The sequence below is a fragment of the Diabrotica virgifera genome, chromosome 9 (genome assembly GCF_917563875.1).
Source record: "Diabrotica virgifera virgifera chromosome 9, PGI_DIABVI_V3a".
Taxonomy (NCBI): Eukaryota; Metazoa; Arthropoda; class Insecta; order Coleoptera; family Chrysomelidae; genus Diabrotica; species Diabrotica virgifera.
Genome location: NC_065451.1, coordinates 191,230,961 through 191,257,495, shown reverse-complemented (window position 1 = coordinate 191,257,495; position 26,535 = coordinate 191,230,961). Strand labels below are relative to the sequence as shown.

Below are 26,535 nucleotides of genomic sequence, written 5' to 3'. Positions count from 1 at the left end.
TTGCAGGCGAAGACTACGTTGACCGCCTGAAATTACGAATGAACAACATTCATGAACTTGCCCGACAACACATCCAGATAGCCAGTGACAGAATGAAAGATCAATATGATTCTCGATGCAAGAATGAAAGCTTCGAAGTAGGTGATCTTGTCTGGCTTTATAATCCGCAACGTCGTCGAGGCTTGTGTCCTAAACTGCAAAGACAATGGGAAGGTCCGTATGAAGTTAAGAAGAAAATAAATGACGTAATATATAGAATTAAGAAGTTGCCAAACGGTAAACCAAAAGTTATTCACATAAATCGTCTTGCACCATATGCTGGCTCAAATGAAACAGAAGAAGCACGAGTCCTCCAACAGGAGATGAAAGATGTCGCACAGCCAAGTTTTAATCAATTTATGTCAAATTACGCAGCGAGAAAGAGTGCTAGATTCGGCGTGACCACAGAAGTTCAGCAAGATCTGTTTGGTGTTCCAGAAAACGTCTCTCTGGCCCACTGTGTTGCCCAAGACCTCGAGATGACTAAAGGAATATCGTCCGTATTCAATAGAAAGTTCGGCCGCCTGGACGAGTTAAGAAATCAGCAGCCTAAAATTGGAAGAGTACTGCGATTGGAAGATGGTCCTCGATCTTTGCTGTATATGGTGACCAGAAAGTCTTATACGGACACGCCAAGCTACGAGAACATATGGCGTGCTCTAACTAATTTGAAGAAAATCGTGTGTAATTATGACATCAAAAATTTGGCTTTACCAAAAATAGGCCATGCAGTAGAAAATCTGGATTGGAAGATTGTGAGAAGCATGCTTGAAGTGGTCTTCAGAGGAACTGGTGTACAAATCACTGTGTGTTGCATGAACCCGAAGATGTCGTACCCTTCAAAGACAGTAGACTGTTATTTCTTCTTGAAGGGTGTATGCAGAGCTGGAGAGTCGTGTAGATTCCGCCATCCTGGGCCTTCATTTAGAGTTGCTGATCGAGACGCTCAGATCTTAAGAGGGGAGCAGTGTAGCGGAAGAGAAATCTTGGCCGATCCCCGTATAACAGTAAACACCTCGAGAATGACGTAATCGGATGTGCTAGGCCTCGCCGGAGAATTCTGGAAGGTACGTCACGTAGGCGGAACAAGCCGATAGCTCGAGATGGGAGTCGATTGTTCCAGAATAACAACTGGGTATAAATACGGGCATATTTTGTGAATAAGTTTTAGTGTATAAGATAAATTCGTCTGTAACTTATATAAATAAAGTCGTATATAAATTACGAACCGCTAGTTTTATTGTAATTAGAAGTAATTACACTAATCACGCAACAATATTAAAGACCAGAAAGGAGATATATTAACCCAAGAACAAGAAATAATGGAGCGATGGAAAGAATATTTTGAGAAACTACTGGAAGCTAATGAAAAAATTGAAATATTATAGATAAACCAGTAACATGAATGAAAACAATGACCAAGAAGAAATAACTATAGAAGAAGTAAGAGAGGCAATACAAAATCTGAAATATGGGAAAGCTCCTGATAAAGATAAAATCACTGCAGAAATGCTAAGAAACATAGGGCAAATAGGAGAAGAAATATTATTGGGAATATATAAAAAAGCATGGAGGGAAGAACAAACCCCAGAAGATTGGCAAATTGCATTAATTACACCAATACATAAAAAAGGAGATTGCAAGGACTGTAATAATTACAGAGGGATAACACTAATAAGCACTGCTATGAAAGTTTTTGAGCAAATAATTAATAAAAGATTAACAGTAATAGTTGAAGGTAATATGGAAAAATCACAGTGGTTTTAGAAAAGGCCACAGTACACAAGATCACATATTTACAATCAAGCAGTTGATGGAAAAATCGCTGCAACAACAAAAGAAAATATATTATGCATTCGTAGATATTGAAAAAGCCTTTGACCGAGTTACAAGGAATAAACTGTGGAACATTCTAGAAGATAGAGACGTCAGTAACAAATTAATAAGAATAATTCAATATATATACAATAAAAACAAGAACTACATAATAAGAAAGAACATGATATCAGAACCATTTACGACTAGTAAGGGACTAAGGCAAGGAGGGGGACTGAGTCCATTAATATTTAACATATACTTAGACGAGATCATAAAGAAATATAGAGTAAAGGCTAAAAAATTATATGTAGGACATAGAAATTTACAAAAAGTAGAAATATCTGAAGGAGCTTTTGCTGATGATGTAGTAATAATAGCGGACAGTAGAAACAACTTACAGTACAATCTAAATCTCTGGAATGAAGTTATAGAAGAATATGACATGAAAATCAACAAACAAAAAACAAAAGTAATGGTTAATGATGAAAACCCAGAGATATTGAATATAGTGATTCAAGATGTAAGCATAGAGCAAGTAAAATCGTTTCAATATCTAGGGGTGGAAATAGATGCAACAGGAAGAACTGAGTTAGAAATCAATAATAGAATAGACAAAACAATGAAGCTGTATTATACAATGAACCAGAAATTCATCAGCAAAAGCGAAATAAGACAAAAAACAAAAATTAACGTGTTCAAGACGATATTCAGGCCTATACTAACCTATGGGTGTTGGATGAAAGACAGAAAAGCAGAATCCAAGCAGTCGAGATGAAATATCTAAGAAGAGTTAAGGGTGTGACCAGATATGATAGATTAAGAAATACTGATATACGAGAAGATCTAAATATAGAAGCTACTTTGGAATACATTGAAAAAAGACAACTGGTGGGGACACTTGCAAAGAATGGACAAAATGAGACCAGTGAGGAAGGTTTGGGAAGCAAAAATACAGAAAAGGAAGAGAAGAGGACGACCAAGAACAGCCTGGGATGGGGTAGTAAGAAGAATACTAGAAAAGAAAAGAATAACATGGAGAGAGACAACCAATGTGGCGAAGAATCGAAAAGAACGGAAAAAGTTTTTAAATGATTAGTATAGATTAGTATAGAAATAATTATAATGTAGAAATTGTAAACCCGACACCGTAAGGTATAAGGGTACTGATTATATATATAATGGTGTGTGAAAACTGTGGGAAATATGAAAACTAACTTGTTAAAAAGATTTGACCTTTAAAATAATATGGTTCCACAAGCTATGCGCAAATCGCTTACCTTAAAAATTGGTGTTCTTTAGGATTTGGTAAACTATGCAGACCCAAGGGTGACTACTCAATTCATCACTGCTCTTTTTAATGGATTCTTTCCATGAATTTCACGATACACGTGCGACGGTACCGTCAAATCACGAAAGGTTCGGAATTCGGGAGTTCTTTCACCGTTTGAAGGTTAGAAGCGAAGTCGTTCCTTCTGTCCTTAAGGTACTCAACGGAGCATGTCCGTTTGTATATGATGCGCAATTTTTGTGTTTTTTGTGCTTGTGGATGAGTAAAAATTGATATTGAGCATTTATTTAAATTAGAAGACACACAAGGTTATTCTGCATCATTTTTAAAGAGTGCAGAGAAAAGCCACGAAATATAATTATTAAGTTATCTAAAACTTATTCTACCCGAAATAAATTAAATATTAAAATGATCTTCAATATGAAATAAAGAAATAAGGATTCCTGAACAAGTGGCTTATATTTTGCTCAGTAAAATGTCTTACGCTCGATGCAGATTTGTGTGTTTTCAAGTTGCGTGCACACTGAGTAAGCTACGTGCGATCGCTGGCGGTTCAGCAGTACATCTTCTTTACGTGCCATCTCCGCGACGGAGGTTGGCAATCATCATGGCTATTCTGATCTTAGATGCTGCTGCTCTGAATAGTTCGGTTGATGTGCATCCGTACCATTCCCTCAAGTTACGCAACCATGAGATTCTTCTTCTTCCTACACTTCTCTTGCCCTGGATTTTCCCCTGTATAATTAATTGAAGTATAAAAAATTCTATCTTTTTTTGTCTGTGTCCATTGAACGTAGCAGGTAGGAACTCCTTTTGGATAGTCCTATCAGGGAAATTGAATCAATCCCTGCCTTCTGCAGATTCCAGGTGTTTCCTGACCCGGGAAACTAGTACCTGCTAAGGGTCCCCTGTCCAGGGTCACGGATGAAGCCCACAACGGCATCCAGGGCGGAGAAGAAGGTCTTCACAACGGTCTGGAGGACGGAGGTGGCAGCCCCCTGGTTTTAGGGCTTGTATAAAATCGAACCTGGAAATCGGCAGCTGGTTTTTCAGTATCTGTATTGAGCGGAAGTTATTTAGGCCAGAACGGTCAATACAGAATAGTACTCGCTGCGGTGGCAACCACAGCGTGTACACAGCGGTGTAAAAAGCCAAGGGAATGACTACTACACTATTTTTCCCAGGTTAATCAATATGGCTGAGGAAATAAACGATGGCCCCGAGTACGGGCGCTTCTTAAATGGGGCAGGGGTGCGAAGAATCTCCCGCTTGGCCAAATTTGATATACAGAGAAGTTGTAGAATAGGCACATGGAATGTGCGGAGTTTATATGGAAAAACACACAATGCCATAAATGAGATGAAAAGGCTGCAAATATCAATTCTGGGTATCAGTGAAATGCGATGGCCCGGATCTGGTCAATGCCATGTGGATGATCATGAAGTATATTATGCAGGAGAAGAGAGTTATTACCATCGTCATGGTGTAGGATTCATAGTCTCAAACGAGGTTAGCAAATGTGTTAGGGCGGTATGCCAGGTATCTGAACGAGTCATAATGATTCAGTTGAACGCGAAACCCAGAAACATAAATTTAATACAAGTGTATGCACCGACAGCGGAAAGTGAACTGGAAGAACTTGACAAGTTCTACGCCGATGTAAAAACTGTTACCGACCAACTCAAGACTAGAGATCTCACCATTCTGATGGGTGACCTTAATGCTAAGATAGGAAAAGGCAGACAAAGTAATATTATTGGCTGTTATGGACTGGGCGATAGAAATGAAAGGGGAGACTATTTCGCAGATTTTTGCAAAGAACATAATCTACAATATGTATAATGAATACCTTTTTCAAATTACCTAAAAGGAGATTATATACGTGGAAATCTCCAGCAGATACCCCCAATAATATTGTAAGAAACCAAATTGACTACATAACCATCAGTGAGTGTTACAGAAATGCAGTAAAGTCTGTAAAAACCTATCCTGGCGCCGATGTGCCATCTGATCACAATCTATTGTTAGCCGAAATAAAATTAAAACTTAAACGGATAAAACAACAACGATCCTCTAACAAACTGGATACCGATTTTATTAGAAACAACAGTCAGGGGATTTCAAACAATTTAGAGAGCAATTTTGAGAATAGCGAACAACAAGAATCCATCGAGGATCATTGGAACCAAATCAAAACGATTATAAGCAACTCAACTCCAAACTTCAAAGAGAAAAATCAAAAGAAGCAACAGTGGATGAACGATGAGATTTTGAATTTGATGGAAAAAAGACGCAAATTTAAGAATCAAAACATCGAAATGTATAAACGCATTAATAAAGAGATAAGGACTAAAATACGAGCGGCAAAAGAAACATACTTTAAAAAAAATGTTTAGAAATTGAAGAGTTGCAGAGAAAACATGATTCATTTAATATGTATAAAAAAATAAAAGAACTCACCGGTCAGATCAAAAAACATGCAAATAACATCGTTGATAGAGACGGAAAACTGATTATCACTGATTTGGATAAAATAGACAGATGGAAAGAATACATTGAGGAACTGTTTAATGATGAAAGGCCCGAGCTTGAAATTAACGAAGTAGTTACAGGACCTGACATAACTATGGACGAAATTGAACAAGCAATAAGATTAGCAAAGACCAGAAAAGCGACGGGACCAGACGAAATACCGAATGAAATAATAAAGCTCTTCGAAAATTCAGGTAAAAGATCTCTCCTTCATCTTTTTAATAAAGTTTATCAAACTGGCTATATACCAACGGATTGGCTGCTGTCGACTTTTGTGACGATACCTAAAAAAGCAAACGCGAAAAGATGTAGTGACTACCGAACCATTAGCTTGATGAGTCATGTTTTAAAGATATTTCTACGAATTTTGCACTCTAGGATGTACCAAAAAATAGAAGAACAGCTTGGTGATACACAGTTTGGATTCCGCAATAACCTTGGGACCAGAGAAGCACTGTTTAGTATTCAGGTTATGGTACAGAGATGCAGAGATGTCGGACATCCGGTTTATATGTGTTTCATTGACTTTGAGAAGGCCTTTGATCGGGTAAAACATACGGAAATGATTGCTATTCTTCAGAAAGTGGGTATTGATGATAAAGACCTACGCATTATCAAAAATCTTTACTGGCATCAACGTGCAAACATCAGGATTGGCTGGGACACGTCTGAAGAACTTCAAATACGAAGAGGAGTAAGGCAGGGCTGCATTTTGTCCCCACTAATATTTAACATCTATTCTGAGTTTGTTTTCAATAAAGCAGTGGATAATGCTCAATGTGGTATCAAGATGAATGGCGTCAATATTAATAATTTGAGATATGCGGATGACACGGTGTTAATTGCGAGCAATTATGAAGAACTTCAGCATCTGATTAATAGGATTACCACAACGTGTGATGAATATGGACTCAAGCTAAACACCGCAAAGACCAAGGTGATGGTTGTCAGTAAGACGCCAATACAACCGGAAGTAGTAACAGCTTATGGTGAACAATTAGAGAGAACTAACAGTATCACCTACCTTGGTTGTAATCTAAATGAGAACTGGGACATGAGCAAAGAAATTAGAATACGTATAGAGAAGGCCAGAGCTGCATTCTTTAAGATAAAGAAACTTTTATGTGGAAACAACATTACTTTGAATCTTAAAATTAGATTAGTGAGATGTTATGTGTTCTCTACTCTTTTGTACGGTGTCGAAGGTTGGACTTTAACAGATACTCTTCTCAAGAAATTGGAAGCCTTTGAAGTTTGAATATACCGAAGAATCCTACGAATAAGTTGGGTGGATAGAGTTGTAACGAAGTTGTTTTGCACCGGGTGGGAAAAGTTACAGAAGTCGTCAGAACAGTTAAAAATCGAAAACTTGAATATTTTGGCCATGTTATGCGACACCCAGAGAGATATAATATACTCCATTTAATAATACAAGGCAAGGTAGACGGAAGAAGAGGGCCAGGTCGAAGAAGAACGTCATGGCTTAAAAACCTGAGAGAATGGTATAACAGATCCTCTGCATCCCTTTTCCGAGCTGCCGTTAACAAAATTGCTATAGCCAATTTGATAGCCAACGTTCGATAATCGAGCACGGCACATGAAGAAGAAGAAGAAGTCCATTGAACTGGCAAGAACCACACGTTCTTATCGAGCAGGGAACCATGTTGCCCTTTGAGCCTTTTTAACAAATTTAATCTTTTAACATCGACTTGGAGTCGCTACAAATACCACATTATTAACAGGTAAACCATATTTCTCGATGTTACCAATTTTATAAGGTTGCTAGTTTCATCTACCAAGCAGAACGCACTGAAGATGATCTGATCTAGATCGAAAACGTTTTGCGAATCCTTTTGGATGACTTTTTAATAGTTTTTTAATAAACTTTTTTTACCATTGTACAAAGGAAGTTTTTACTTCTGTATGATAATTGAAGTATGTTGTATCTCTCATTACGCATAACATGCCCCAGGTATTGCAGCTTTCGTGTCTTGATGGTTTCCAATATTTCCAGTCTTTTGTTGACTCTTCTCATGACTTCGTTTTTTGTTACATGCTCGGTCCATGATATCTTCAGGATTCTTCTAGTGAGCATCGGGCCTTACAGTACTATTCAGAGTGCAGTGTTACCAAAAGAATATACAAGAAAGCTACGCCAAACAAAATGGACATCCTAAGTCTTGACGTCACAAATTTGGGAGGAGCTTATATTTGGCTCCAAACAATTTTGTTTATAATGTTAAACACTCATAAGGAATTTTTCATTTATTGTTTACGTGGTTTGTGTGACAAAATAAGACTTTTCATTTAGGTATTTAGTTAAAGAAACGTGTCAGTTAAGCAGGTGAGTTAATTTAATGCAATGATAAGAACGTAAACAGTTTTGAGGTTATGTTTATTTTCAACCACTAAGAAATAAAAACTACCTGAGCAAAAACGAATAAAAATCTCTTAATTAACACGTTTCTTTAACGAAATACCTAAATGAAGTCTTATTTTGCCACACAAAGCACATACATGAAAAATTCCTTATGACAATTTAACGTTACAAACAAAATTGTTTGGAGCCAATATAAGCTCCTCCCAATTTTGTGACAGTTGTGACGTCAGACTTAGGCTGTCCATAGTGCTAATATGAGTAGGATACGACAAAAGTTCTTACAAGATCCCGTTCAATTACGAGGGGCGGATCTCCTCACTACAGAGTTCCACCAGTCAGGTTGGCCTACCTGGCTCGCTATTCTCGACATCACTCGCAATTAGCGCGTATACGTAAGTTGCGAAGGATTGATTTGCGAACATTTCCTAAAAACGGTATTCTTGACCACCGTTCGCAGAAACATGCGACCGTTCGCATTGTTCACGTCTAAATACATTTAGCAACACTGTAAATATCTAAAACGTCTATATTCACTGCTGTCTGCTGTAGGAATTCGGAATGGGGAACGTTAATAGGGTTCGATTATTTATTTATCGTTTTTGTTAAATATGGTTACACGACGTTACACAGTCTAATATTGTTTATATTTGTATTTTGAAAACGGAAATTCCATTAGCAAAACAAACAACCAATGCCAGACGAGAAAAAAAAATATTGCTGGAATTTATGAAAAAAATCCTAATTTGCTAGTGCAAAACTTTTAAATGCCTTTACTCAAAAGAATTTGTGTTCTTAAAAATGACTTTAACTTTACCTGGAAAATTAAAAAATGTATTAGATATTAATGAATGAATAAAATTATATAACTTTTCGCACCAATTATTATTCTACATAAAACTCACAGCAACGATTACATATATTATATATTATACAATTTCCAAATTCCATAAAAAACATAAAACATTTACAATCTTCACTTGCGAAGACGATGCGAATGATTATAAGCACTCGTAGCGAGTTTGGAACGTTCGCAATGTTGCGAGTGCTCAAGAATACGGAAAACTCTATTTCATTCGCATCGTTCAATCTTGCGAATGACATTTGTACTTACGAGTGGTCAAGAATAGCGCCCCTGTTTTCTACACTGGCTGGCTAGGGAGTCTAGAGCTTGATGGCCGCAAGACTGAATAGACTGATTATTCTCCTTCGGTAGTCTCCTTAACCTTTAACTACCCGCGCATCAAGTTATAACATAACTACACGCGTGGCGTACTTTGTACGCCACAATAAAATACACTTAAAAACAGCGGATTTGTTTATTTTTTTTTTGAAAAAATACACTTAGTTGTTTGTTATAAACCTTATTCGGCATCAGTGAATACTTGGAGTTCCTTTTCAGTAAGCCAATTGGGATTTATAACTGGAATCATGGAATAACTGGATTCCATGATAAATAAAATTACTAATAAAAAATTTTTTAAATGTGATTTTTTACAGGAGAAAAAGTATTGTTTACAAAGAAAAATATATTTTTTGCCATAATGACTAAAAAACAATTAAAATATGTACTTATATTACGACTTATAGTAATATAATCCTGGGGTATATTGTCCACCACCGGAAACAACAAATAATAAAATGTAAATTACGATCTTTCCAGAACGCCGATTATAACGAAACTAAAACCAAATTGTAAAGCACATTCCAGTGATAGGTTAGAAAAATAAGCAAGGTCAAAAATTAAATTTTTAAATATATTTCCAGTAGAATTCTTATATCTGGCGTACAAAGTACGCCAGCGCGTGTAGTTAAAGGTTAAGTAAGCTCTCGCAGTAGAAGTGGAAACAACAACTGCAACACAGGCACTCACAGTTTTAACTGGAGTAATGCCAATGCATTTAGAAACACAAAAAAGAACATGTAATTATTGGCTAAAAAAAGAAAAATATGAATAAATAATACAAATAATAGGATTAGATATAAGAAATAAAAGAGAATTAAAAGAAATAATAAATAGAAAAAGACAAAATGAATGGGAAAATTCAACAAAATCAAGACGTTTATACAATTTTATACCAATATTAGAAAACATTCCAAATTATTTTAATCCAAAACAAGGTTTAGTACACTTTTTAACAGGACATGGACCGTACCCAACATATTTGGAAAGATTTAACTTAAAAGATGATGCATATTGTGGAGAACTAGGTACACCAGAACGTATAGTGTTACATTGTGAAAATACTATAGAAAATGAAGAACATAGAGAAATGAGAAGAAGATTAGAAAGAATTGAAATAAGAGATATATTACAAAATGAAGAATATTTTGGAAGATTAAACAATCTAACAGAAATAATATCTAAAAAACAACAAGAAATCTATAATAATAGAAGAAGACAACAAATAATCCAACCCTGATGAAGTTGAGTAAGATAAAGTTAAAATAAATAAAATAAAATATAAATTCAAAAATAGATATTTACAATTATAATAATAATAATTCAATATAAAATAAATAAATAAAAATAATAATTCATTAAATTTTAAAAAAATAGAGGGACTGTATAACTTTAGAAGGGAGTTGATGGTACCAAAAATATTTTAACAAATGTATATTGTTTATTTAAATTTGTTAAATGTATTTGTTCAATGTAATTAATAGATTATGGCAAATTAATTAATAAATTGTAAAAATATATTTAGTAGTTTAGTAAAAAATGTAAAAATATAAAAAAATATCTGTAATCCCATCAGGAAAAAACGACCTGGATTAGTCACTAGAGGCCAGGTCATATGTATAAACAATAAATAAATAAATAAATAAAAGTAGAAGTGGAAATAAGTGGGGTATCGGGTTGCGCAAGTATCGGGACGCGTTCAGCTTTTCAAAGGCATATCATTACAACATTAAACACTAGTTCGCATCAATTTAAGACACCTTCTAATCTAATAATTTATTTTCCAGGTACCAGTATTGGTTTTAAGAATATTGCTAGCAAAATAGCAAACGAACTGAAGCTGTGACTGCTTGTTAAGGAGCCAGAGATAGCAAACAGTGAGCCAACGTAGAAAAAATTTCGAGCAGTGTGCGTGTGTAGCGACTTCCATCTCAATTTCCTTAGTGTTCGAAACAAACAAATGTACCAGCTGATGACTACCTGATAAGTTTCGGCCTTTTTATGTTTCAAAAATGATAAAGCTTGTGCTTGTCCCGTTGGAAAATATTTCACTTTGATGATTTTTAGTTGGATTTGAATATTACTCATACTGTTAAGTAAAAAAATGTATTGCCTTTGGCCAGTGTTAGAACTTTGAGAAAAACCATCATCTACCATGCCCTGCAGAGTTTTTGTATTAATATCAATTACTGTTTATTTTGGTTTATACCCAGTATTGGAAATTTTTTTTCGGAACATAGGACCTTTCTATGCGAGTTAGATTCTTGATTTGCAATTAACCAGTGTAAATTTCAAGACAACGTAGCGATGTTCCATATTTAATCCATTTGTTCGACTGCACTGAACTGAGGTGCCCCATCGGATTGCATCGTTTGTGCGATAGCCAATGGTAAAGGGATTACAGTCTAACAAATGAATTAATTTTAAAACATCGAGACGTTATATTGAAATTTACACTGGTTAATTGCAAATCAGAGATCTGAGTTCGGTGCAGTCGAACAAATGAATTAAATATGGAAAATCGCGACGTTGTCTTGACATTTACACTGGTTAATGGCAAATCGAGAATCTAACTTATTGTATTGAAAGTTCCTATGTTCCGAAAAAAGATTTCCAATATTGTATACAATTTACTATACAGTGTGAGTTTTATATATGCAACACCCCAATTTTCTCGGAAACGCCTTGCACGATTTTTATAGATTTTGGTGTGTAAGGCTCTTGTAATGCGACCGATATTGTGGTGGTATTTACATTGTTGTCAGATCTTCCGTTTTTCTGCAAATTTAATGAACTTTCTGATGAGAACTGGAACACACTGTATATTTTTGGCTTAAGTCCTTAAGAAACCCTTAATATAATTAAGAAGTTAAAATTTAGATAAATAAACTCATTTGATTTGAATAATATTCAATAATTTATATCCTAATAATACATTATATTATCATAACAAGATCTACTGGTAGATGAAGCAACACATAAGAAGCGTCAAAGTTGTTATCGTAAGAGTCATAGTCATCTAAATTATATTGTTTTAAATTTATAGAAGATAATGTAAATCTATCAATAAAACACTGAAAACGTTTGTTTTCTATACTTCCACAAAATTTATTACAACTATGTGACTACAGCTGCTTCGGCAGAGTGCCTTTCTCAAGTGATTTAGTTTACTATGTGTTTGTCTTTTTAAAGTCTTTAACTGAAGAGGTTGAGGAGTGGGGAGCTGTTTGTCTCGAGTTGGTCATTCAGAATTATATCTGTATTTTTCAATGTATTAATTTCCATAGATTCTAATAAAGATAGCTTAAGGCCTTTATTTTGAATATGCAGAATTTAAAACTGTTCATTAAAAGAATGATTATGATCTAGAAGGTGAAGTGCGTATGTAGAAGTGTCTGTTTTCTATTGTTGAAAGCCCTTTTGTGTTCTGCTATCCGTTTGTCAAAGGTTCTGCCAGTTTGACCGATGTAAGTTTTCGGACAGTCGTCACAGGTTGTTTGTAAATACCACTCTGTAGTTGTTTTCTCTTTCGGCTCTTATTGTTCTTAACATATTTGCTTAAATTGTTGTTATTTCTGAAAGCTGGTGTTATTCCTTTCTTTTTTATGTATCTGGCTATTTTTGTTGTTATCTTGCCAGTAAATGTGATAGAGCAGAAGGTACTGGGTTATTTCTGTGGTGGTGGATAGACTAATTTCAGGGCTTTCTTATGGAGTTTTTGTAATGTAAATGTAACAAGATTATGATATTTAGGTATAGGAAACATTACATGAAAAATAATTAATATTGCTTAAGGACTTAAAGTTCATTAGATTTACAGAAAAACGGAAGATCTGACAACAGTGTAAATGCCACCATAATATCGTCCTCACTACAAGATCAACGTCTAAAAAATAGTGCAAGTCGCTTCCGAAATAATTGAGATTCCTACTTAAAACTCACTCTGTATAGTGATATAGAGGTATTAGACATATTTATTTCTATACAAAAATGATTTTAGTTAAAAATTAGGAAGAAACCAATTTTATTCACTCTGGATCGATGACTATCTCAAAGATATTGTTAATTTTTACACTTACAGACAATAAAAATATATTCTATGCTATGACATGTATAATATAATCCAACGGGACCCGCCATGTAAGACAAAAACACCAAATCTGGCTTCAGTCTCACCGTGTTTTTCGAATACCGCTCTATACAATTTAGTTCGTAAGATTAAACCCTGACTCTTTGCTTGTGATATGTGGAATTGATTGAAGAAAGTACGATACTCTACAAGAAACGTTATACGGGGTGTACCAGTAATACTTGGATCAATAAACAGTTGATTGAATGACTAATATAGCTCAAGTGACTTTCGTCCAAATGTCAGTTGTTTAAATTAAAGGTAATAGGTTTTTTATTAAGCAATAGCAGGCTTCCTACGACGCTGTTCCTGTTCAGGATCATGTTTTTATGTATATGGTACATCTTGTATATACAGGGTGTCAACAAACTCTTCACCAAAGAGAACTGCAAATTTATTATCTACAGTTTTTTTTTGCAAATTTTTTTGTCGGCGGGCAATTTTTTTTTGTCAGCGGACAAATTTTTTTTGATCGACGGGCAATTTTTTTTTGTCGGCGGACAAATTTTTTTGTCGGTAAATCTGAAACTGGTACAATGATTAAATATTATGAACAGAATAACAGAAATATATTTTTACGTCATATAGGGGGATAAAAAGTAGAAAACAACCAATCGAGAAATTTGGCGGACAAAAATATTAAATTTTTAACGAGCTAATTTTAAATTCTTAACAGTAGTTTGTTTTTTTCTATGAAGGATTCATGAAAAAATACCATTAAAACGTGATTGTATGCTTAATGGACACACAGTCAGACACTTAAAAACCTATAGATTTGCAAGTTCTAAAACTTAATAACGTTTGACTGCAAAAATGTGCCCCATATTTGTCCGTCAAGCATACCTTTTAACATTTCTTTATGAAGCATTCCTGAGAAAATTGGCCGGTGTTAATTAATAATATTGTTAGATAATTAGATAATATTGTCTTCATCCCTTCCAGAATTTGTATCTGCTAACATTTTCTTCGTGTTTTTCACTTATTATCTTCTAGTCGGAGATCAAGGTATAATATTTTGACAGTGTCTTAAAGAATAACATTCAGTTTCAGGTTGTCCGATCATAAAAAATTTGTCGGCTGCGGATAAATTTCCTAAAAAATTTATCCGTCAATATCCGTGGCTGACAAATTTTCTAAGTCATTCAGTTTGAGGTTGTCCAATCATAAAAAATTTGTCCGCCGCGGATAAATTTTCTAAAAAAATTTATCCGTCGCGAACAAATTTTTTAAAAAATTATTCGTGGCTGACAAATTTTCTAAGTCATCCACGAAATTTCATCTGTTTTTTTTCTTCGACTCTGTAAAATAAAAGAAAATTTGCAGTTCTCTTGTGTGTAGAGACACCTTGTATACGATGCGTAGATCTCTCGTCCTTTGTTATTTTTTTCTCCAATACAAAAATACTTTCAACGATTTTTTTAAACGTGCATTGACATTGACACAAGTAGTACTTCTGTATGTTACGTTTATCAAAGTATGAAATTCGAAAGTAAGAAAACTGTATTATTTTATTACGATGCATAAATATTTATTGTATTTAGTTTCTTTAAAATTTGCCTTTACTTAATTTTTCTCTGGTTTTTTTGAGTTTACGCGAAATAGTGTGCACGTGTTTGCATCTTGTGATTTCTTGAGATGGCCAAAAACTTTTGTAGGCCGATTTATTCAAAATTGTAATCTTAAAAGAGTTATTTTCTAACATGTAGTTAATAAACTGTATTAAATAAAGATGGGTTTTGCTTTCGACTGGACAAATACAAAAAAACAATTGGTTTCTAACAGCTTAGAAAGAAAAAACTCAATATAGACTCATTTATTTTGGTTATTAGTATTCAGACAGATCTAGGTAGTTATAAATTAGTACTTTCTAGTAACAAGAAGGAAATGATAAAATATTCTAAATTAGGTTCAAATGAAATCATTGAACAAGAGTAACAATCAGAAATATGGAAAATTGCTGATGTACACCGAAAAAATGGATTAGAAGTTCATAATTCAGAGGTAAGTAGACCTTATTGCCTATAGTCTTGATATTTTTTATCCAAAAAGTGTTTAGCGAAGTCTCACGCTTTAGGAAATTATTATTCTTCTTCTATTTTGTGCATCTTAACAAATGTGTGGTAATTATGAAAGTGGAAAGGCAAAAGAACAATTTCTTCCACAGGTTTGTATTGTACGTATATTTGCTTCTATAGACTATAGAAGCAAATAGAAGTTCTGAATACAAATTAAGTAACATAGTGACAACGCAGCCATGTCTCACTCATTGATGGATGTTTTTTCAGTGTTGTTGTTCGCCTCTTCGTGTCAGGATAAAGATTCGCGACCTTCTTTAACCTGAGTTGACAAACTATCATATGTGTTTAGAGATAATGCTAAACACAGATAGTTGGTCCTGACCAATTACCTGTCTTCCAAGCAGATAAACAGTGATACACAGGTATCACTGATGTCGTCGAATGCATAGCCAGGCTGAAATGGAATTAAGCAGGCCACGTAGGGAGACTAAAAGACTCAAGATGGACCAGAAAACTAATTGACTGGCGCCCAAGAGAAGACGCAACAGAGGACAATGGAAGCACAGAATCGTAGAGAATGGCGCAAAATGGAAGAGACCTATATCCAGCAGTTACCGGAAGAGGTTGCATGATGATGATGATTAGCTACTGTTCGCCATCTTCTGAATTTCAGATTTCCCAAATCTTTAACACCGTCGATTCAGTTAAGACGAGATTTACTGCGGTATCTTCTGTCTTGTGGCATTCTTTCCATGTAACACGCTCATCTTAACTCTTTGGCTGCTTTAATATCTACTACTAGTCGAGGTTCTAGATACCTCTTAATTTATTGTTACTTTTCAAACGCCACACCTCTTGTTCGGATCCGTAGATCTTCAATAAAACCTTGCTCTTTCAAAAATGAATAACCATTTTCAATTTCGTTGCAACACGAAACTACAGCCGCGGCATATTCTAATTCAATCAGAGAGTGCTGCAAGCACCTCTACCGGTTTCGAAACTTATTAGTTTCTCACCAGGAGGCACATATGCTGCTCTCTCTGACCCAACTAGGACAAACCCCGGCGTGCAGTGATGAATTGCAACAAACGAAATGGCATGTATGCCCTAGCGGCAACTGCTAGCAAAAGACCAAGTTTTCAGTCTAATAACACATAAAACAACACCAAAAATGTTGCTCCACATCCTACCAGATTGCAAACAATGGGAACCTTCTCTGGTTACACCTCCGAGGCTTCTAAAATTTGCAAGCCATAACGGATGCTGAGACTAAGGAAGATGAGGGAATTTTACAATTTATAATTCACGTCCCATCTGCTCAGCGCGGTAAAGTTTCAACGAGAATGGTTTCCTTCGTACTCCAATCAGAGTAAACATGTGAATCAAAAATGAATAACCATTTTCAATTTCGTTGCAACACGATACTACAGCCGCATCATATTCTAGTTCAATCAGAGAGTGCTGCAAGCACTTCTACCGGTTTCGAAACTTATTAGTCTCTCATCAGGAGGCACATATGCTGCTCTCTCTGACCCAACTAGGACAAACCCCGGCGTGCAGTGATGAATTGCAACGAACGAAATGGCATGGATGCCCTAGCGGCAACTGCTAGCAAAAGACCAAGTTTTCAATCTAATAGCACATAAAACAACACCAAAAATATTGCTCCACATCCTACCTGATTCACAAAATCGTTTCACCAAAACGTTTTGTTGTGATGTAGCCCTTAAAGGGATTTTTAATAAAAAAATGTTATACCTTTTACAAAGGATTTTTTCCAATTTTTTTTTAAATTACATTTATAATCTAATAAACGGATATAGGCAATGATTGTAAACAATAAATTACTAAAAGCTTAGTTTGTATTGTATTTTTCAGATTACAATTTTGGCATAGTCGGCACACCCCTGCCAATCATATTAAAACTTATAACCATCCGACTGTAGTGTAGTCGCCGTGTTACTAGTTTTTTATGTGATTTTTTCGTTAGTGCGGATCCCTGAGTTATAAACAATGGACAATTAGAGGTGCGCAAGCACCAGGAAACCGTTTTTCAATTTGTATATATTGTATGAAAGTTGTGCGTACGATTGAGTGTTTAAGTTATAAGAGATGTAATATTTTTAACAAATTTCATACTACAAGAAATTTGTGCATGTTAACGCCCAAAAATTATTTTAGTGGTAAACCAGGTATAACATTACACAGGCTTTTTTTCTTGAATTTTACACTATTTTATAGATTACAGAGCTTTCTGTATTGATTATGCATAAAGTTTAGGCGTTGCGTTAAATTTGGCAACTACGCGCCCTCTATGCTGTATTGAAAACGTAACAACTAAAGGTGACAGTAGGCATACCCCCTCTTGAAAAGATCGCATTACAACGTTGCTGTATCTTCGATAGATGTCTGATTTGTTGTTTTCTTTTTGAAGCACCATATTTTGTGATGTTAGTTTTCGAAAACCTAAGTAAGCTTACGATGCTGGTAAAGATGGATAGTGTCTTCACAAATCTTATTGATATTACTACCGATACACCTGAATTACTCCATTATGTCCAGCACTACATCTCCTACTTTAATACATTGATCCTGTATAAGTGCTACAACAATAAAATATCATCTGGTAGTCGGAAACATACTTTTTGCGTAATAGTGGAAATATTTGAAGAATCCACTTCGAAGTGGAACGTACTACATTCGAACACACAGTGTTCTACTGTGTTGCTTACTCCACAGTCCACATAGCTACCATCAGGCTGCCCTCTCTCTATGATGACCTGTGCCCCGTAAGGAATTGTGTGAAGAAGTAGGTAGTGCTTTCATATTTGTACTGCACCCACTCCTCCATTACTGGGATCAGAGTCCTTATTCATGCAGCCCGCCACTCGTTTAACCACTCTTCCTGTGACTTTGTGATGGTTTCTCTCCTTTCTTCTGTCTTCTCTTGAATACTCTTGCTGTATGTTTTGGTTCTCTCTTTTACCTGCAGGTATATTGCTGGTACCCATCTATAACTTGTATGGCTACCGTCGAGGTCGTTCTATAGGGGCATACGGTACAATTGTTTGTACTTTTGACTATTAGTTACTTGAATCCACACCGGTGCAGCATATAGAATTGTGGAGTATACCACGTCTATCAGAATCCTTCTTTTTCCCGTACTTGGGCTTCCTATATTTGGCATAATTATTTCCATAGCTGTTGCTCTCTGTTAAGCCTTGTTTGCCGCACATTTGACGGGTTAGCCAATTATCTGCTTACTGTCACCACCTTCTGCTACACATGTGACTGAGTGCGTCTATTACAGATTTCCCTTTCGTAAACCCATATTGGCGTTCAGACAAACGCCCTTTCTCTATGACTTCTTTTTCTAATCTTCTAGTCTCTACTTTGTAATAAGTCTACAAGCTCCGGGTAGTCGGAAACATATGACATTTGTTAGGTGCTGTGTTCACTGTTGCCAAATTTTATGGTTTCGGCTTGGAGGAAAAAGAAGGCCATGCGGAGTTAGAAATGATAAAAGGCTGGTTATAATTTGACAACCAGAAATGTCATTGATGACAAGTGCAGCAGATTTAAACGAAAATGGTATATTTCTCTGTGTATTTATTTGTTGCGTCATACGAGCTGATGGTTAACTCCAATACAATTGTTTTATGTCTTCCAAACGATCTGGATGCAATACAATGTTTTATAATATTCTTTTTAATGATTAACACCATTCAATCGCATGGAAGAAATGTGATACCCATTTTGTTATGAATGTTGAAAGGATACAATTGTTTACTCATTATAATTTTAAATGTATGCATGATACAAAAACGGCGCTTCAAGAATAACATTGAAATATTTTTAAAACAATCAACTTTTGTATATAAAAAACCATGTGTTGCTTACAACCAATAGCAAAATAAAACCGAAATACCACTAAAATAATAGGCTTTATCTTTTTGAGATAATTGGGTGACATTTGGGTGTTATCTGCACATCGCATACTTCAAGGAATGTCTGCCAAGCATTTCCTGTGCTAAAATTTGTTTATTTATGCATTTTCTAAGAGAAAAAACACAAGTTTTATCTGTAGTAGTTATTGGAGTATGTAAAAAATAAAAATTTTACCACTTGAAATATTTGGTTTAGTTGTTTCTTCGAATTTCTTGTAGTATTACTGCATTTGCATTTATCAGGTTGATAAAAAAACTTCCGATTGGCAGAAGCTGGAGGTTTAAGAGTAGATTGTTAAAGGGAAAAACGCAATTTGTGTCACAAAAAAGTATTCTGACGTATAATTTTTACAAACTAGCGCATCCTTACACCAATATTAAGATTACACAGACTCTAACGGTAGCGCATCGTAAGCGCGCAGTCCCACCATACCCCCAACTACCATTGACGAGTGTTAGGAAATGGATCACCGAGAATGATATAAAAGATGCTTCGCCGCAACAGAAAGGCATAAAAGTTCTACCGTAGAATTGGTTTGGGAACTCAACTGATCGATGAGACAGGTCAATCAATACTCGGCCGGTAAGAAACGGCTCAGCGATTAATCAGTAGTTAATCGCTGGACGGCTTTTAACTCTTCTTCTTTTATATAAGCAGTACTGCCTGTTTTTCATCAATGGTGCCTTTTATTCTACCCCTAAATTGTCATTCCATCTTTTCCTTGGACGTCCTGCACTTCTTTTGCCTAACGGTGACTTGTCCCTGGATATTCTTATTATCCTTGATTCAGACATCCTGCTTATGTGTTGATTCCACTGTTCTTTTCTGAGCTTTACACAGATATTTATATTGTGTACCCCACATATGCGTCTGATTTCCTCACGTCTTACCCTGTCAGAGAACAGCTTACTCCTTTTCCAGCAATCCTTCTCAAGATCTTCATTCCATTGGTCTCTAGATGTATTTTTGTTTTGCTTGTGTCTGGTCTCATAATATCTCCAAATAAAACAAAAAGTATGGTAATCTCATAAAGATCCAATAAGGTGCAAGCTGGAAGTGGACATCAAAATAATCCAGCAAAAAAGAAGTATCAGCTATAAGAAGGGAGTGCTAATGCACAGTTATGGAGATACAGAAGCGGAAGTTGCCCAACAAATAAACAAAACCAACAGAATAGTAGGATGTCTTAAACACACTATCTGGCGCAACACACATCTACGGACAGAAACAAAGGCCAAGATCTATAGGACAGTAGTTAGGCCAATTATGACTTACACTGCAGAAACAAGACCTGACACCACAAGGACAAAAAGACTGATGGAAACGTGTGAAATGAAAATAGTCCGAGATACCACAGGAAAATCATTATGGGATAAAGAACGTAGCACAGACCTCAGGTAAAGCTGTAATATAGAGAATATAAATGACTGGACATAAAAAAAGAATGGTATAGCCATATAAATAGAATGAGAAAAGGAAGACTGGGAAAGATAGTACGAGACAGATCACCAAACGGTCGAAGGAGTATTCGCGGTGTGCAAGTACTTGGAGGGTATACGAGAAACGATCGTGCGAGAATAGCGGAGAAATATTGTAACTTTCTTAAATAATTCATTGTCAATTGAAATTGTCAAATTGACGTATATTTCATATCTACTGTCAATGAAGAAGAAAAATTATATATTGCTCCACAATATTGATATGATATGCAATTATTGTATAAAGGTAAATTTAATTAATTGTATTTTGCTTGCAGTACTGCATTTTAATAACTAATTTTATTTACTACATACAATTGGTTATGTTTTAATAACATAACCTGAATCTTATTTTTTCTTCTTATTATTTCTTTGGACTATGGCCTTGACAATTATCCAGTAACCAGGACTAATATAATTGGACAATATAATTAAAAGTGCGAATAATGTTGCTGAGCGTAGAAACCAAGTGTCGCTTTGCAGAACTTGCACGGCCCCAATAGGAAGGCCAAGGAAGAGATGGAGTCACAACCTAGATACATGATGAGGATGCATCCGAAGATGGAACAAGAAGCAGGAAAAAGAAGAAAAAGTTCTTTGTTTTTACTCAATTATTTAAAAGCCCGGCTGGCCTCCAGGCAATATCTTTTGGCCGGTCGGCCAGATCAATTCTCCGGTAGAACTGCCTTGCTGTTGTGGTGAAGCTTCTTTTATATCATTTTCAGTGATCTATCTCCTAACGTTTGTCCTAGTGGATGAAAGTATATGACAGGGCTGCATGCGTACGATGCGCCGGCGAGCTGAAGACGATACCCTTTCAAGACATAAATGTCTCTATTAACTACAACAAGAACACTGGTTGTGATCATGTCTCAAAGGCGCGCCGGTTTGTAGGAAGTACATGACGAAGTAAATGTACCAAACACTTAGAACTGATTAATATAAATGTATATGATAAACCAGATATAAGCCATTTTCGTAGTCTGTCACAGATATAAAAAAACCGTTATAATTGTACATAGCAACAAAAATCTTCGGAATGAGCTACTACTGTGATGTATCGGAAAATATTTTCTCTATGGACTTAAAAATTTAAGTAAGTCATAGGTATCGTTAATCATTATAAATATACTGCAATATGAACAGATTTTAATAAACTTGCTATATAATATATTTAAAAAATAAATAGAGGAGTTATTTTCCGTCCTTTTGGGAAATATCACAATTTCATTGGCAGAACATTGACGTTTGACAGTATAACGTCAAGCTTTGACATTTGACAGTTGTAACGTCAAACTTTGACATTGATATATTTCTCAAGGCTCACTCTGTATCACATTATGTATATTAACAATATGAAATATATATTAAGATATCAATAATTTCGGTATATAATACACTACTAAATTTCCCTATTCATAAAGGTTACATTATTTTTTTTGTGAAATTTGTATTTTTCTTATTGTAACGTAAACAATATTTACTGTAGAAAATCATCATCTATTGATAAAGTTATTGCTAAAAAGCTATAAAGTTTAATGAACATAGAATTAGAAATAAAATAAATGATTATTTTTGAGGTAAATATTGATAATCATCGACTTTTAGATATTGTTAGGTAAGCTCCAATAAGATCCATGCAAATATTACACTACTTCTTCTTCTTATGCAATCCACTAATGGATGTTCGTGATCACGTTTGACCATTTTTCTCTTTCCCTTACAGTATGTATTAGGTCTCCTATTTTTTAGCCCTGTCCATTGTTTGACAATACAGAGCCATGGCATTTTGTTCCTGCCCACACCACTTCTTCCTTCGATCTTTCCTTCAATTAAGGTTTGCAGAAACTGGTATCTTTCGTTTCTAATTAGGTGCCCCAGGTATGCCGTTTTTCTCTGTTTATTTGTGCATAGCAGTTGTCGTTCTGTACCAATTCTTCTCAGGATTTCTTCATTTGTTATTCGTGCGGTCCAGGGAACTTTAAGGATTCGTCGATAAATCCACATCTCAAATGCCTCTAGCTTATTCATTGTGTTTATTTTAAAAGTCAATCGTTCCATGCCATATAGGAGCACCGACCATATATAGCATTTCGTGAATCTTAGTCTTAGGTTCAGGTCAAAGTCAGAGTTCGTAAAGACGTTTCTGAATTTCATGAATGCGACATTTAATTTCCATATCCGACATCCAGTCTTCACATAGCCAGGTTCCCAGGTACTTAAATTTTCTTACGCGCTCTAAATCTTGATTGTTATATGCTAGTCTTGCATTTTGATGTTGACGGCTGATTATAATGAACTTCGTCTTTTTTATGATAATGCTAAGTCCCATGTTCTCGCTATGTTCTCCAATTTTATTAAGAAGATTTTGGAGGTCTTCTATATTGTCTGCTATTAAGACCGAGTCATCCGCATATCGTGTATTATTGACCCAGGTACCATTTACTTTGATGCCGCTTTCGCATTCGTCAAGAGCTTCCTGGAAGATACTTTCTGAATATAAATTGAACAGTAGTGGGGAGAGAATGCATCCCTGTCTTACACCTGTGAGAATTTTTTGAGCTTGCGTTGTTTCATTATCCCCCTTGACGACAGCTGTTTGATTCCAGTAAAGAGTTTACATATGTACGAGTTTATGATGTACTCGATTGAAGGCTTTTTCATAATCTATAAAGCACATCATTACATCTTTCCTTTGATCGTAGCAGTTCTGAGCTAGCACTTGGGTTGCAACTAGTGCTTCCCTGGTACCCAGGCCTTTTCTAAATCCAAATTGTGAGCAACCAATAACCTTATCGCATTTTGTAGAGATTCTGTAGTGAAGAACTTTGAGGAATAATTTTAAAGAATGGCTCATCAGACTTCAGTCGTATATTACACTACATTGGGGGAAAATACCTATAAAAGAATGTATCTTCTTTTATTCTTCTTCCTATTTTGGCATTATAACCTTGTTGAGATCTTATCTTCTAGTCAACCTCTGTTTTGATAATTATAACATTATTGTTAACTTCTTGTTACATAAAAATAAAGTCAACAACATTGTATATATTACAGTAAAACCCATTTATATGCAACCGCGAAGAGAACAGACGACATACGTGACCTTGAGGGTTTCAGTTAAATCTGTTCAATTATACCTAAGTATCAAAAAATATAACCACAAACAGCTTGCATGGACCTTTTTGGAACTTTGGTAGAGTCAATCTTGCTCAGGCTTTAAAATACTCGATTTTCCTGTGAAATGTGAATGTAGTATACCCATTAACATTAAAAAATGTCAGATCTGTTCATCATGAGTGTACTTAGATAAAAAAAATGAAAAAAGCAACTCCATCTTCACCTCGTTAAATGAACCTTACTTTTTCTAGGTTAGTACGTACGAGGTGGCTCGAAAAAGTCCTTGTTTAGGCTTGTTATGTAATATATTTGTTTGCAAAAAGTCGTGATACTTTACAAAACGTGTAATTTAGTTGGACGGATTATTTTATATATCTCTCCCCTATTAGTCTAGGCGCCAAGTAGAGGTCACCGTGACCTTTTCAATTCTGATGGACAAACTCAACGGTTTCTTATGGATTTTTGGCTGCTGATTACGAATTTCGAGTGTGGATTTCGATCTGATTGGTCAAAAAATTGTTACAAACAATTTAATTGTTTATAAGGGTCTAGCTCATAAACTAAAAGAGATAAAAAATATGTTTCAAATAAAATGTGTCCCTTAATAAAAAACGAAGAAAAAAACGTTTACTAAACTTAAACCCAACAATTAGAACTCAATATTGTAAAATTAGTGCACAATGCTAATTGCAGATTTGCAAATAAGTATTTTTCGAAACTTTATCGATCGTAACTCGGCTTCTACGCATGCAAATGGGCCTTAGAAGGTCTCATTTTAAAGCTTAATTAATAGGCTTCCAAAAAAAGTTTGTTAATTACTTTATCTTCAATTGTTTTAAAATTATACCCGTTTGAAGTTATAATTTTCCTTAAACAATTGTACATTAATTTGTTTATAAGGGTTTGAAGCAAATTTGAGCTATAAACATTTATACTTTAATTAACAATAATGATAGAAGAACTCAAAAGGAACATTTTGAGCTTACGAAACTGTTCGTAACTTTATTTTTGGCCAAGATATCGATATTTTAGTAGCGCTCTCTTGAGGCGCAAGATCGGCTCACAGCAAAAATTGTGATCTGTGAGCCGATCTTGCGCCTTATAGCGCGCTATTAAAATATCGATATATTGGCCAAAAATAAACTTACGAACATTTTCATAAGCTCAAAAAATTGTTCCTTTTGAGTTCATCTATCATTATTGTTAATTAAAGTATAAATATTTATACCTCAAATTTGGCTGAAACCCTTATAAACAAATTAATGTACAATTTTTTAAAGAAAATTATAACTTCAAACGGGTATAACTTTAAAACAAATGAAGATAAAGTAATTTAACAAACTTTGTTTGGAAGCCTATTAATTGAACTTTAAAATGAGGCCTTTTAAGGCTCATTTTCATTCCAGAGCAGAGCCTTATAAACAATTAAATTGTCTATAACAATTTTTTGACCACTCGGATCGAAATCTACCCTCGAAATTCGTAAGCAGCAGCCAAAAATCCATAAGAAACCGTTGAGTTTGTCCATCAGAGCTGAAAAGGACACGGTGACCCCTCTGGCGCCTAGACTATATTTAGTAAATCAGTTTTGTGAAGTTTTTAATGTTTTTATAGACTAGTCTTATTAGGTAATAAGCCTTTGGCTCTAGTTTTTCGTTCGACTTTTAGAACTTTTTGAAAGTTTAAATGATTTAGATTTGTACAATATTTTATATATATTTTCTGTTTTTGCTAGTAGGAAAAGTAAGGTGATGTTTCATTGGATTTACGATAATATAGTAATGAAGTAATATAATTGTTAGAAGAACAGCTTAGATTAGTCTATTACGCTGTAAAGAGCATCGTTTGCTTTTCCATTAAATACAATTCTTTCACTGGGGATGGGCACTTTATGTTAGTTAAGCTATTGATCATTTATAATAAAATTGAACTCATTAATTATGTGTTTTATTTATTTTTTATGTTCTGAAGCTATTTTCTTGTGGCATTTTTGCAATTAACTATTTTTAATGGGAAATATGCCACAATTTTACTAAAAAAATGATTTTATTAACGTTTCGGCGTCCAAATGGGACGCCGTTGTCAAAATGCAAAAAATATTAATATTAAACTAAAATGTTTTTGCTTAGTAAAAAATTCTTCTAATAAATTTATTTAATTTGACTCATTTATATCGGCAATTCAGACATATATACATTTTAAAGTAGAAAACTTTAAAATGATATTGACAATACTTATGAGTTGCGTTTCGGGGACGACTTTACTGCAAGATAGTTCATTCGATTACATGAAATCAACCCCAAGTCAAGAATATTTGTCACAAAAAAATCATAGCATGTGATCTGTCTTTAAAAAGACAACCACATGCAACGGTAACAGTAAAATTCTCGCGTTAGAGATTTCATAGGAAATCACGAGGGAAACTAGGAAAAAATTTACTATGAAAATTTAATTTCTTGATTTACTATGGAATCTAACGCGAGAATTTTACTGTCACCGTTGCATGTGGTTGTCTTTTTAAATGCTATGATTTTATTTGTGACGGATATTCTTGAGTTGGGGTTGATTTCATGTAATCGAATGAACTATATTTCAGTAAAGTCGT

General features: G+C 34.9%; 1 protein-coding gene across 17 annotated transcripts in view; it reads left to right on the top strand.

The window, feature by feature from the left end:
- Window positions 1-25,868, top strand: part of LOC126892901 (MAP/microtubule affinity-regulating kinase 3-like) — a 592,659-nt gene extending 566,791 nt beyond the window's left edge. For all 17 annotated transcript variants that reach the window (XM_050662736.1, XM_050662738.1, XM_050662745.1 and 14 more), the window contains one exon: window positions 11,025-25,868. In XM_050662736.1, coding sequence (XP_050518693.1) covers window positions 11,025-11,083 — 59 coding nt within the window. In that variant the 3' untranslated portion in view covers window positions 11,084-25,868. The remainder of the gene's footprint in view (window positions 1-11,024) is intronic.
- The last annotated feature ends 667 nt before the right edge of the window (window positions 25,869-26,535 follow it).